At 37.6% G+C, this 15,464-nt stretch overlaps 1 protein-coding gene across 1 annotated transcript; it reads left to right on the forward strand.

Moving 5' to 3' along the window:
- The first annotated feature begins 1,704 nt into the window (after positions 1-1,704).
- LOC137993418 (T-cell activation inhibitor, mitochondrial-like) lies at positions 1,705-13,740 on the forward strand. Its single transcript, XM_068839260.1, has 7 exons — positions 1,705-1,842; positions 6,097-6,223; positions 7,850-7,976; positions 9,492-10,063; positions 11,245-11,492; positions 11,691-11,822; positions 13,120-13,740. Exons 1-7 carry the CDS (start codon positions 1,817-1,819, stop codon positions 13,340-13,342), a joined length of 1,455 nt encoding a protein of 484 aa, XP_068695361.1. The 5' UTR covers positions 1,705-1,816; the 3' UTR covers positions 13,343-13,740.
- The last annotated feature ends 1,724 nt before the right edge of the window (positions 13,741-15,464 follow it).

The raw sequence follows: 15,464 nt of genomic DNA on the forward strand, positions 1-15,464 counted from the left end.
AGCTTTACGAGAGGCCTGGTATTCAGTCGCAGGCTGCAACCGTGGTTTTTACTTCGGATAAGGACATGGCTACGTCAGGGAGAGACCTATTAGTGCGCACGCTTATACCCAACAAAAAAGAGGGAGACAAACGTTTTCAACATCGCTGTTCGACAAATCGAACGTTTACTCCGGTCTTAAACGCTGTCCTTCACATATTCCCTCTTCTTGCCTATTTCTGAGAAATTTATCAGCTATGAATGAATATTATACTATAAATAAATTGTTACAGTGAAATGAATAATGTATAGAGAGGAAAATCCATTAGATCTGAGAACCGTGTTTTTCTTGTTTTATATGGCTCGCTGGTAGCTTGATGGCATAAAACAAATAAACCACAACTGGCTTAATATTTAATGATTTTTGCTTTCGTAACGTTGACCACACACAAATCGCAGCTTGGAACAAATTAGCCACAAAAACAAAAATATGAATTCATTGCTCTCTGACTCGCCGGAGACAAAAGAATAAGAAAGACAAAAACATAGAAGGAAGAGGAAGGAAGAAAAACAAGAAAACAACGGCTGTAGAGTGCCTCGTCGTCATCAAGTTGAAGTAGTTATTTGAAAGGTCTGTTAGGTATGCATTATGCATGAAAAAAAAAAAAAACTATTTTTGTTGAATTTCTATTGCGATAGCATGATTAAGGTAAGGGAAATTTAAGATTTCAAACATTTGTTGTCTCAGATATTATGTGTAAGTTACCAAAACGTTATGAATATTGCAAAGTACGCGTACCCTTCCACGCACGCCTGTTGGGAACGCGCCAACGAAACTGACGTGACGCGATTCGGGACGCCTAATGATCCCCCCATCAAAACACCCTGCTTCGCAGCTCACTGTCTGCTAGTTTACACTTATCGTGTCGGTTTAACTCTGTTTGATTTTATTTTTCGTTGTTGAAACGTTTTAAGGAGATGTAATAAATCGAATGTAACCGAGCGGAGTTATCGGGCCCACAGTTTCGACTATTAAAGCTATTCATCTAACAAGGAGACACTACTCGTCGAGATCACCAGAAATCCAAACTTAAAGTACTTTAATCGGGACGCGAACTCTTATGACCTGCTGTATTGTTCTGGGTATCACTGTCTTTACCCTACCCCTCCCTCCACAGCAGCAATTGAAGCTAATTGAGGTACCCCTTATCCACCCCTTCCTGTGGAACAGGTATAATGAGCTCCTGGTATACGTACAAGGCTAACGAGTCAAGCTAGAGGTAGTACATAAAGTAAGCAAAGAGCCTGAATGTTAAGCTTATGGAACGATACAATATCCGTCACATTCTGAAATGCTTCCCTTTCAATAACGTTCGTCAGCTGGAACTTCACTTGTATGACGCATCGCGGAAAATAGAGACGTGCGATTTTTATGACGGATCTTCTTTTTTTTAAATAGTAAAGTTACATCTTCTTCTGCATCACGCATATGATTTCTTGTTTGACATGTGTTACTTTCACTTTCAAACTTTTTCGTAATTCTCTTGTTGTTTCTCAGTGTTAAAACCCCGGTGGGGCGGGGGAGGGGGGGGGGGGCTAAAACACAGGCAAAAAGTCGCGCGAGATTCTAATGGATATCGTGGATGACAAATTCGGCGGCCGTGTTGAACGCGCGCGAAAAATCCAGTTTTACTAACACGTGATTGGGTGATTTCGCTGCGTGATGGGGTCGTGATGTCTGTCATGGATAAAACTCTCGCGTCGCTTTGGCACTCGACAGTGCGAATCGCCGCAACGCTTGGCTTTGGAAAGTTGATGTGGTGTCTTTTGGCGACGAAATGTTTTTTTTGCTGAGTCGATTGAGGTTTGTATCTCGTGAAAAATGTTGCCTTCTATAACAAACGCATAAGGTAGATTTTTATAGCTTAATTAAAACAGGCTTCACGTACTGATGAAGCTCTACCGGTGAATGACTCACGTCAAAAATTTAATGTTTGTTTTCAGTCTTATATAAGCTTAAGTTAAGCTTATTCGAAGCTGAACGGTAAAAACGAAGTTTGGTTTAGATGTCTTTTCGTATTTCTTGTGTGAGTAAATGGGTAAATCTCTCCGCTTACGTAAAAGCAGCTACATTTGTAAATAAGTTTAAAACACGTGAAAACGAGACTACTCGTGTTTGAAGCCAGTTCGGCAGTTGTGGTTTCCAAAATGTAAGCTTATTTTGGAACGACGTAAATTGAGTAAGAATGAAAGTTTTCTCTTGTCAAACTGTTATTTAAGATCAACATTGATATTTCTTGAAGTTCTGTGTTTTGGTAATAAAAGCTTACTTTCATAAGGATGAGCAAAAAAGGTTTGTTTTGAATGTTGAAATACTTAACCTCTGAAATATTGATATCTGGCATCAAAATTGAATTTATTTGTACACACAAGAGTGGAGTCCCAGGTGTGAATGGCTCACGACGCTTACAGTGTATATCACAGGTAGTAAACCAATATTGGTTCTTATTTTTTCGCAATGATTTGTATTTGAAAGAAACCCCTGCTGAGCCGATAATTGCATGTTACGGAAGTGACCTTATCAATCATATTCTTACGTTAGTATGTCGTGGTATTTCATGGCAACATATTATTCATTTTTGATTTGATTTGCTAGCTGTTTTCAATTTAGAAATATGTTCTTTTAATGAACAAGTCGACATACAGTAGAATCATTTTGAGGGCTTTGGAATAAACTAATACTGTAGATGGCCACAGGCAACTAACAATGCTGAGGGTGGAATTATTGTTAGCGTCATATAACCATAGCAACACATCCATGCTTAGACTCGTCATACAATAATATCTAAATGTCATAAAAAGACCTCTTGAAACTGGCCTTAGCAAGATCTGTGATTGTTAATTTAATAGCCGTATGTAACTGGTTGCCATCTACATGTACAGTTTTTTAACTCAAAAATGCACTATTTAAAAGAATTATTTAAATGGATCCAAGCATGACCAATGACGACGGTGATCAATGGCCATAGCAAAACAGAGACTGATTCCTTAAAAGATATTTCCATTGGCAACAAAAGTGATCAATATGGACTTACAAGACAAGGGCAACAAAGACAACTTCTGATAAAAATAATATCACGTATCAGTGGAGGTTTAAGTAATTATTATTAGTATAAATACACAGGTGATTATACAAAATTGCGCGCTCTCATTGGCTCGCTATCTCGGATTATCAGCTGATAATCACCTCGACAGACAAAGTGGCTGCCAGTAGTCGTTTTGCCACTGTAAGTGAAGATGATTTCGCGTTGAAATGTTTTTTTTTCTCTTTTTTGAAATAATCACCTGTGCATTTATACTAAAACAATTATTCGCCTCAGGCTCAGTGATTATCGGTGAATATTCACTGATAATCACTTCGCCTTCGGCGAATAATAATTATTGTTAAGTATCTGCAACCGACAGAAAAGGGAGAATTCAGCAGCTTTTCCTAAATAATTGAATAAAGGCAAAAAAATAGAGACATGTTCTTTCAAACCGAAGGAAAAAAGTCACTTTGACAATGACAATTTGACGTTGTAATACCATGATCATGTACTTTGCTTTTGAAATGTGTTGTTTGGGACAAACAGCTAAGCTGCAGATAAGCAAAGTTCACATTGATCAATCATTGACTGTTGGAGGTTGCATTGTAAGGCCGGTCATGACAGCAAAAAACTTAGAAGTCTCATTTGATAAAAACATGACTCTTAGTAGTGCCACATATTAATTAACGACATTTGTAAAACTGCCTTTCACTATATATAATCACATCATTAGAAGGATAAGAGAATACCTTTCTGTCAAAACTACACGAACACTTGTACCTGTCAGGTAGTTAAATGGGAAGATTAGATTACTGTAAGTTTGCTGTATGCACTACCATCCAAATCTATCAATACGTGTAAGTTGCAATGTGTACAATCCAGCAGCCCAACTGGTAACTAACACGTCTAGGTTCAACCAAATCACTCCAGTTTTTTACTCATTACATTGGGTACCACTTAAGGAGAGAATACACCACCAGATCTTAATATTGGCTTTCAAAGCCATACATGGTTTAGAACCTGACTACGTCAACAGTCTTTTGTCATTGCAGTGTCCCAGTTGTTATGCTCTTTCGTAAGAATAGTGAAATACTACTTAATAAGCCATACAGTACAAGAACATTGAAAACCTGAGGTGACAGGGATTTTTCAGTTGCTTTTTCGCCGTTTCTTTGTAATGCCCTGTCTCACCACATGACACAAGAACAATTAGAATTACAATTTAGTTTAAATTTTTAGGAAAGACATTTTTATTCAATATTGCATCTAAACATTAACTTAATTTATCTATTTATTTTAATTTAACATCAATTATTTCCTTGTACAGTATATTTCATAGTAACTCTTTGTCAGTCCTTTTAACATTTGTATAGACAGTGTATATAAATTTGTATTATTGTTATTGTAGCTATTATTTTATTTATGCTGGTATTAGTTTTACGCTCATATATGATCATATATACATGTGGATTGCGTGCTGTAAGTATTCAAGTGTTATTATTAAATTATTATTAACTTTCAAAAATGGCATGCTCCCAGACACCCCAAGAGCTAGGCCCCTCGTTGATAGAGTCAGTTACTCTTACACTACTCAAACCAGACGCCAACTATTTTTATTGAAACCCCTGACAGACAGATTGCTGTGAGTGGCTCTTTTAGTGTACAAATTGTCAGAAAGGTCTTTTTGACTGTTCATGGCTGATTGACGTAGGAGGCATCATGGCTCAGTGGTTAATACCGGTATGCTTGCCTTGATATCCAGATCAGAGATGCTTGGTTCAGGATCCATTCTGACCACTGGTAGTTGGTAGTTCTGGTAGTTTCTTGTTCAGCTTTTTTGCTGCAGGTGTAAAATAGCCAATTTAACCTTGCCTCATGCCATATTTGGGATTCTTGAAGTTGTTGTTCCGTTGTTGTAGTGATAAAACAGATTAAGGTACCTAGCCTGTCAACTCTTTTACTACTATCCATTAACGAGTAAAATTATTGTCTGGCATTAGACATACTAAAGGGAATGTCTTGGGAGGCAAATGCTTTAAAGGAGACCCAGTTTTAGAGTACATGAAAATGTCATTAAATATAGTTAAATGAAATTTAACATAGTTAACGACTAGGAGCTAGTTTGGTCAGTAGTGTTTTGCAGGCTGTTGTTAGTGTCTTGGCCGTCTGGTAGCGTTGTTCAGCATTTTGGTGCGTTCTGTAGCGTTTGTTATAGTTACATGGTTCACGACCGGGAGCTAGTCCGGTCAGTAGCGCCTTGCAGGCGTTTGTTAGCGTTTTTTATGCGTTTGTGTAGCGTTTGCAGCACTCTTTAGGTTGTGGGAGCCCTGGGGCTGACATATGGTTCAGCGGTATTCCTGCGTAGTGCATGCGTTGTTGTCCAATGTGCTTGCAGCGTGTTTGTGGCTCTGTTGGCGTGGCGTTGTGAGTCGGATCAGGAGTTTAGTGGTTCTCGGCGTTCCCTCCCTATCCCCCCCCTTTTTTTTTTGTGTGTGTGTGTGTGTGTGTGCTGTTCTTTTTTTTTTTGTATTCCTTTTTTTTTGTGTTCTTTTTTTTTTTGTATTCTTTTTTTTTTGTGTGTTGTTCTTTTTTTTGTATTTTCTTTCTTTCTTTATTATTTATTTTTGTTTCCACTGAGCTATCTGGCTCAAGTGTGACGGGTGCCTTAGGGGGGCCTGGCGCGGGGGGCTCGTGGCTTGGTTGCGGGTTGGGCAGGCCAGTCGGGTGTTCTAGCGCCTTGGGGATGTGACTTCGGTTTCAGCCCCCAGGCTTCCTGGGCACCTACCCTCCACTAGCGACGCAGGCGTTAATACCATAATTAATTCTGGAGGGGTTCCTCATTCTTGAGTAAAATCATCTGGCATAAGAGAGTTTAAAATCTATGACTGGCGCTCATATAAGGATTTTAATAATAATTATTATTAAGGGTGTCTTCATTTTTAATGCTGCTACATGTATGTTATGTCCTTCATATTTCCTTAATATTCATAATAAATTAGCTATTACAAGTCCTATTTTTTTCTCATTTTTAGCTTGAAGCAGTCGTTCTGTCGATGTATGGTAACTAGGCACCTGTCATGTGCCCAGACAAAGGCAGCTCTTAAACCATTCTATTTTGCTGTTCATCCTGATTTGTTTGGCCAGTACCCAATTCAGCGAGTAAGCTAATTTGCATTTGTTTTCTCTCTTAAGGCCAGTGTTACATGTATGTATTTGTTTTTTTTTGTTGCTGCAAAACTTGTATCATGTTTCAAGCAAGTTAAAAACCCTTTTGCTATCATTGACTGACAAGCTTAAGGACCGTGCCTACTAATTCAAAGGTATTTTTGCCCCAGTTTATGATTATGCAGGAAATCTAAATCTTAACAAGTGTTATTGAAATCCAAAAAGAAAATTGGGGGTAACCTCACATTTTTCAAAGATAATTCATTAATAAAATTAATATTTGTAAAAACCTTTTCTCAAATTAAAGCTTAATAATTATTATCTCTAAAAAATGCATGGTTACCCCCAATCGTCCTTTTGGATACCAAGAGTTCTTACTAAGATCTACTTTCTCCAGATAGTTTTAAACTGTGCAAAAATAGCCCTGAATTAGTAAGCATCACTGATAGGAAACCAGAGTTTCTTGAGATGCGCAGAATGTATGTGCAATAACAATAGTAGGCATCCTTAAGCTGTAGTAAAATTATTCTCATAGTTGAATCGAGTTGCTGCACAACAAAAAAAAAAAAAAATTGTAACAGGTCTCTGCATGTATAATGTCCATCTTTCAAGTTGACTTTGAAATACTTAAAACAGTTCATTTGTTAAGACCCAAACCAATGCAGCAGTTTTGCCTGGGATATTTGGGGGGTCTCCAGGACGGTTTGCAGGTGCATTGCCATGTGCTTTGGCTCAAGTTGCTTTTTTGCTTGCTTGCTTCTTTTCCCTCCCTCCTTTATTTTTGGGTGAGTGTACATACAGTACATTCCACACTCTGGTTTTTCTTAGTGATGTGTTGACAGGTTCCTGGGCTCCTTGCTGCTGAGGAGTGTGTGGCCTCCTCTCTTGTTACCTTTTACTCCTCCTACTCTCCAATAAATTGGTGTAGTGTTATAAATGGAGGCTACTTACTGCCTAGGAGGCTCTTTAAAACAACAGAATTTCCCCTGTATGGGCCTACAGGAGGTATTAGTGATCATTCCATTCCAATGGTGAGCATAAAACCTTGCCTATTTGAAAGCTGAATTCTTGGTCTTCTCCTGACGTCACTGGCGCTATATTTGTGCAGTCTATGTCTGTTAGGTGTTGAGCATAGTTTTGTCTCCTTAAAAAAAACATAGCCTCTGATGTTGTGGGTAAACTAAAATCAGCAGATCAGGGGATGATACTTACCTTTTCCTATTGTGATTCAGTAACTGTTATTGTCAAGAAAGCTTGCGAAAAATTGGGGGCATCTTCCAGATTGAATTCCCCTACCTGTGTTGCATTCCCATGCTGTTATTATCAGTTTATCAATCAGATGGAAAGGAAGGAAAGGAACTTTATTTAAGTGACTAGTCATTCTAGCACTGGAGCACTAATTGGGGACACTGTAAACTGAAATCAACAATTAACACAAATCAAATCAAGTCAAATGTTGGTTTTTGAGGAGAGGGGAAATCCAGAGTACCCTGAGAGAAACCTTTTGGTGCAGTGTAAAGAACCAAGAAACTCAACCCACATATGATGCTGAGTCTGATAGAATTCCACTGAAAATCATAATATTTTTCTTCAATCTTTTATTCCCTTGCATTGTCACAGTCAATCAATGAAGACTCTCTTAAAAGGTTAAACTCTTATCTGGAAGACATTCAGGGAAAAAAACCTGTACATCCAACACACTTGATGTTTTATTTGAAAAATGACAGTGCAACTTCTCTGGAAGAGGGTAAGTTTCATTGATGTGCTTTATGTTTTTGTAATAGAGAGGGGTCAGGCAGCATAAGTGATTGGAGAAAGTTTAATCTAAGCCTGAAGCCTTAAAACTGAGATTAATTTTATCAGTGAGTATGAAACTATTGCTGTCTTTGGAATCAAGTGTTAATTCTGTCAGTGTTAGGTACATGTACGTCGTCATCTGTTATGTTGTAATTTAATTACCTTAATTTAACTTGATTTAATTACTCACTGAAAATTAACCCATTAACTCCTGGGAGGGTTCCCCATTGACAAGTAAAATTGCCTGGCGTTAGACAAAGTAAAATACTAAGTCTGGCCAGTTTAGGCCCGTTTGGGTGTCAAAGGTTTAATTGATGAGGATCCATTTTTTTCGGATTGAGTGGTCCGGGTTCGGGTCCTGGCCGGGGACATTGTGTTGTGTTCTTGGACAAGACAGTTAACTCTCACGGTGCCTCTCCTCACCCAGGTGTACAAATGGGTACTGGCGAATTTAATGCTGGGAGTAACCCTGCGATGGACTAGCATCCCATCCGGAAGAGAGTAGAAATACTCCTAGTCATGACGAGCCCGCAAGGGTGAGTCAAAATACGAACCACAAGTACAAATACTCAGAGACACTACACACCAAAACATCTAATAAGCTATTTATTATCCAACTTTTTTCTGCACTTGCACTAAATTTTTAGCAAATGAAGTGTGAACAACTGAGCATGTGTGACAGATTTGTGCGTGCGGGCAAAGCATTTTGAAATCTTTTGGACTAGATTACTGTACAGAACCAGAAAAGACAACAAACTACATAATCATGACACTGAGTCCAGGAATTGAATCTGTTTTCCTCCCTTATAAAGAAAAAACGTTTTTAAATAACCTTACAGTGTGGGTGCACAGGGGAGGAAGTTGGCGGGGCATACAATACATTGTAGCGTACATGTATCTGGTTTTTCAGCATATTTGAAAGCAGTCAAAAATCCCTCCATTAATTTGATAGCAGAAGAGCCAACGGTGGAACTTTGGCCCCACAGTTGTTTTCGAAAAAAGTCACGATTGCCAAAAGTAGTTTTAAATCTTAAAAAGATTTTGCTTGTGACACCCAGAAATTGTTGTTTGCCTAGCTTTTTACATTTTGTTTCAAGAATTACACTTTAACTTGGCCTTTCCAAAAAGCTATACTTTTCCCCCCATCTGTGATCATTCAGAACTAAAAGACTTGTTGACAGGTTAGCCACAGATTTAAGACAATTAATTGCTGCTGTTGTGGAAAAAGTAGTATGTTTTGGAGTGACAAATTTTTGAAAGGTGTACCAATGTGCAATAAAAATCCTCATGCAAATCTGAATCACTTTTCAGCAGTTCATTTTTCTAGCAAGAAATGTACTGCTTTAGACATTTTTAGTCTGTTGTTTTTTTTATGTTCAAAGTTATTTTAATTAAGGATTTGTCATGATAGTGTTTTTTGTGGGTACTGGACTTTGATATACTTTTTCTCAATGAACAATTTCAGGATCTGATCTATTCAAGACAGTGAGGGTGTCTCTCTTCTCTCGGGATGTCCAGTTTACTATTAGCCACATCTTGAAGACGTGTGGGATGTTGGAAGATCTTGTAACCCTGCATCAGAATGATGGTCAAGACCGAAAAATGTCTGTGGCACTCCCATATGGTGCACCACTTCACTGGTTGCATGTGTATCAACAGTTTAGAGACAGGCAAACCCCTATAGATCTTGCTCAATTGCAGAAAAATTCTAGAAGCACATTGAAGGATTTCCTAGACAAGAACCTTAAAAATGCCAAAGAAAAACAAGAAAGCAGTAAAACTCTTCTTGACCAAAATAAACTCTTGTCTGACAGGATTTGTAAAGAACTAAGATTGAGGAAGCTAAAGTGGGAAAATGGATGGAGTCATACATCTTGTCATGGGTCTCTGAAGAATTTTTTGAAGCTCTGTCATTCAAAACAGTCTGAACTTAAGAGTCTTCACGGACGCACTGTGGTTTTTACAGATTGGACTGGGATTGACCCCCGTGGTTGTGTTATGTTGAACATACAAGATGTCCCTGAGTTTTGGCTTTCAGTAGGTGTTTTTTTTTTCAGCTTTACTTGTTATACTGTGTTATTAGTGTACATGTATGTAATAAGAAAGAACAAAATTTTAGACATGCTTCAGTCTTGTCATTGTCAACACTCCAGGGATTGTATGCTAACATACTTAATAGGTGAAAGCCGAGGGTTTTTTCTTGATTGCTGTTTCTTTTAAGAAAATATCTTAATTTCAGGGGCCCGTTTAGAGGCCCTCTTTAAAGTTTCTTTTATCTCTATTTATGATAAAGGTTTGATATAATAATAATACAATCATGTAACATGCACTCTAATCAGCTAAAACAGAATACTTTATAAATAAGAGTACATTGTACCAATGCACAGCTGACGCCACTTGTAGGATTTAAAAAATAACGTTTGCCAAAAAATTGAGGAAATTGAGAAATTATGAAACAAATAAAGAAGCTTCCCCTTTGATCTGTTCTGTTGCAAAGCACTTAGGAAGTGGATAGAGCACTCAAGAAGTAGGGAAAACACTCTACATCTCATGTTTGAACCCCTTCACTTCTTCTGTGCTCTACCCGCTTCCTGCATGCTTCACAAAGTTCTGCAGAAACGATCACAGGCAAGGCTTCTTTACATTGTGTTATTAAACAGTAACAGTGTCTTTTAAACTTATTTTTGGCACCGGTACATTTCCTACTAATGTAAGATGAATTTTACTTATCACTCAGTTCTTGGCAGGTCTAAAACACAGGTCACATTCCACAGGTCAGTCGTTGCAGGTCATTGTTTTACCTTTTCGAAAGTAACCCAAAACCCTCAATTTGGCTGACCCTAAGGCCTAAAAACCAACCTTAGGCCTAGGGTTAGCCAAATTGAGGGTTTAATAGGGTTACTTTCCAAAAAGTAAAACCGTGACCTGCAACGAGTGACCCGTAGAATGTAACTTGTGTTTTAGACCCACTGCTCGATTCTGTGGTGGAAAGTTTAACAACATCTGTGTCCTCACAAAAACCATGTTCCTCTTAACCCTATCTCTTGCACATGGTAAGAGTGACACGTATTAAAAGCTAATTTTACTCTAAGGCTGGATGATGTTACTCGTCACTGGGGGCGGGTACATAGTGTGGTGACCAGTGAGAGGTTTATTGTGATGTGTCACACAATCTCTAAGAAAATATATCAATCTGTCAATGTTTCACTTTCTTGTAGCTATTTAACTCACTAGAGGATTATGATGTGCTGGTCAGTCAAGTGTCAACATGGGAGAGGAGACTATCAAGTCTGCTTGGTGACATGCAGATTGTTTTTGATGAAGAGTCTCCTTCGATCTTAGTTGCCGTGTACCTAAACTACCTGTACAGAGTGGTTTCCTCTTTGAGAAGAGGATACTTGACTCCTGATGCATCAGTTTATATTAAACCAGGAGAGTTTAAAAACTTTACCGCAAGGATTTTGAGGTATGCATGCATTAATTTTGTTCTTTTTTTCTGTACTTTGGGATTGTTTTTGGTCATAGATCCGTTTACCTAGATGAATGTAAAAGAGCTTTCCTTGCTTTTTTATTATTGCAAAGTTTGGTCATGTAAACCTAAGATGATTTCTGGCATAATGTAATGTACATGGACTTACTATAGGAAGTCATTTTTTAACTATAGCCCTGCAGACTCTCTCAGCTTATCACTCAATGGAGAGTTTAGGATACCACCTTCAATTCCCAGTGAACTGATTCTGGAATTTGTCCTCAAACACAAGCAAAAATCTGTGGATCTTTATCAGGAAAATGAGAGGTAAACGAGGCTTTCTCCTTTTTGTCATCATTATTCTGTGCACACTACAGTGTATAAGGGGAGGTACAGTGGCCTAACTGTTAGCAAGCTGGACTCTGGATTGAGTGATCTGGGTCAAGCCCTGGCTGGGTCGTTGTATTGTGTTCTTAGACAAGACACTTTACTCTCACAGTACCTCTCTTCACCAAGGTGTATAAATGAGTACAGCAAATTTAATGCTGGGGGTAACTCTGCGATAGACTAGCATCCCATCCAAGGGGGGGGGGGGGGGGGAGTAGAAGTACTCCTAGTCACTTCATGCTACAATAATCGGAGATAAGGGCCAGCCTGATGGGTTGATACCCAGAAATGTTTGTGAACTTTTTTAGGTTTTCATTCTTTCGAAACTTGCAGCTAATATTGCTACTTATGATTAGATTTAGATTTTACTATTTTGCACTATTTACCAATACATTGACGTTACGATACATCACAGGAGCAGAAAAAAGAAAAAAGATAGTCAAATTAAATTACCGGTACACAAAATTGATGCTGAAAAGCAAAATGTGTACAGTGACCAAATTGCATGTAGCTATATCAAGCATTCGAGTCGGTCACTGTCACATGCGAGTAATTTTTCATTAATGTGTACATACCGGTAGAAATTATTTTTGAAAAATTCAAAAAAGAGTTAGGTAAGTGCAAAATGGGTTATCATTTAAATTCATATAAACAATACTTTATAGCACATGAATGTCACTGAGGTGAAAAAGTTGCGAACTAAAATGCAAAAGTATTGAGTAATTTCTTCTACCAATATTTATTTAATAAAATGGAAGTGCCAAAAGGCATGATGTTCCTTAAAAAAGGTACAGAGGATGAGAAAACTTTAGCAGAATTAAGTTCAGCTCATCGCCACTCCTTGCTGTTCGCAAGCAAAATGTTAGTTTGTACAAACCAGTTACATTAATTAAACAAATTAAATTGTTCATGTTTGCCATATAATAATAAAAATCTTAGTAACAAAGCTTAGTCAGCCTTCCCACACTGGTCAGAGTTTTCCTCTGTCCTTGTGTGGGCAGTGACTGAATGCAGTCACTGTGTTCCATCTGTACTCACAACCTCGGTCAAGATTCTCCCATACAGACCTCCTGCTCGGTTAATAAGAGCGAATTGCTAATAATGATGTTGGTGATAATGATAATGATAAGGTCTGCCAGGCTTTAGTGGATTCCATTTTCATTTTTATAAATGATGATGATGATGATAATAATAACAATAAACTTTTTAACGGTCAAGTTTCTTGTTTGTTATTCAGAAATCTTTTGACTGAGGAGGAGGCACTTCTAGATTGTAAACACAAGCTTCAGTTGGCATCTTTGTCTAAAGATTGTTCAGTTTCTCCTCTTCAAATGAGTGACTGTTGTGAACGACTTAGCAAGCAAGAAAACCCTGATCTGGAAAATGCCAGTGTTGTTGTGTCAAAGTACTACCATGTGAATGATGATGGAGTGTTAAGTATTCCTTGGAACTGGAAGTGACTTGACCGTTGTTGATTTACCAGTAACAGAACATGGACACCTTGTTATGTACTGTACAGACTGTATGTGGTCATCCACTGAATTAACCAAGGCCGGATGTACTGCAAACTAATTATCATGTTTGAGGACGTAGATTTGGAGGGATAGATATCTAGATAGATAGTTTATTTAAACACAGTAGTTCCAAAGTTATAAAACTTGTTTACACATACGTAAAAGCCGTGTAAGATTAAAAACATACCTTAACATCGACAATTGACTCAGAAAAGCACAGAATAATAAAAATAAGATATAATTAAACAACGCAAGGCCATTCCCATTTTTTTTCATTTACCGTTGAATGCGTTTCCTGATATTGGGTTGGTCGGTCGGATTGAAAAAAAAAATAAAACCCAAAATGAAACCATAATCATTCCCGGAATTGGAGGCCTGGTACCCCAGCATCATACCTGTGTAGCCAGGAAAACAACAAGACGTGAACCTAAAATCAATATGCCGGAAAAGTTGGTGGATGTTGTTGCAAAAATAATTATGACAGCATGGGAAAAAGGATCAACCACTAAAACTCCAATGCGACATAAAAATGGCTTTAACGTTACCTATTTTCTTTTTTTGGAAAATGCCAAAAATTTGAGTCAGTCGGATGATGCTAAATGGAGAAAAAAAAAGTGGATGGCCTAACTGAGTCTGTCATTCTGATAACGGTTTGATCTTTAGCTTAGATTTTGATTCAGAGGCCCTATGTGCGTAAGGGAGAGAGTTCCATTTCATTGCTCCTCTATAAGAGAATGACCCTTTATATAATTCAGTTTTTGGGGCATGTTCGATAGCCACCTTTAAGGCCTTGCTTTCTCAGACAGGACTTATAAGGGGTATTCTCACATGAATTTGAAAACAGTTTTGACAGGTATTTTGGAGCGTGACGGTTAATTGTATCATACATTAATAAGCTAAGATGTTTATCTCTTCTTCTGGCAAGATTATCCCAGTTTAATTGTTTTAAGATTTCTGAAGAATGTGCATCATAAAATTGAAAGGTTATTATTCAAGCTGCATGATTTGGCAGTTTCTGAAGACAGGCTGTATAAGAGCTTTGTAAATCAAAACAAGAATATTGAAAGGAACATAATTACGAGCCTGCCTTAGACCACTATTTGAATGACTCACTTTACTGCAAAGCTTATCAATAATTATGTTCATTCCTTTTAAGATTTTCATCTAGATGAACACCAAGGTATTTGGCATTCATAACAATCTGCTCAACCCAGCAGCATCAAGAGCAGTGACAGTAACATTATAGTACTTTTTTATTTAATTAATTAATTAATGTTATAATGAATTATTATTGTACATACATGTTTATACGGTGTTTGCCAGAAAAAAATGTAAGGTAATATGTGGAACAGATGACTTGATCTGGTCAAAACCATCTGATTGGTCGGTAATCTATGAATGGAAGTGGTTAAATTTCGTTTCAGCAGACATTAGTGGGGGAGAAACATGTGATGAAGCCCTAAGAAGGTCTGTGTGGGAGGTTATGGAATACTACTGAAGCTTGATATTTGCGAGACTCAATAAGTACCAATTAAGTGAAAGAACAGCTTCATAGAAGGTAGTCTTGCAGTGCGAAAAGTAAGATTGTAAACAGTATTAATTTTCCCAAGAAAATAGTATACATAATATATTGAATATTATTGTGTGCAGCAGGGCCCGGTTCCTTGAAAGCCGATTAACTTAATCCAGGATTAGCGTAAACTTTTTTTTCACGTTTTCAACTTTTTGGTGAAAGTTTCCTTTGCTTATTTTTGTTTTTAAAGATTGACGTCTTCTCATGTAAAGTTCTGCCGAAAATCTGCGTTGAACAGCATTTAGGAGTAGAGAAATAAACTGCTTGGTTAATCTTTAATCTTAGATTAGCGTTAATCGGCTTTTCAGGAACTGGGCCCAGGTGTGTAACTTTGAATTTACCTACTGTATTGGACTTAAATGGAAAGGCATTGTTTAGAGCCTTGTTTATAATTATGATGGAAAATTAAGAATAATATACATTTACTGTAGAATTATATTTGCAAGCTTTATTGAAATACATCATAATTTTAAACAAGGCTACAACAATCTATTA

This window comes from Montipora foliosa, chromosome 1 (genome assembly GCF_036669935.1).
Source record: "Montipora foliosa isolate CH-2021 chromosome 1, ASM3666993v2, whole genome shotgun sequence".
NCBI lineage: Eukaryota > Metazoa > Cnidaria > Anthozoa > Scleractinia > Acroporidae > Montipora > Montipora foliosa.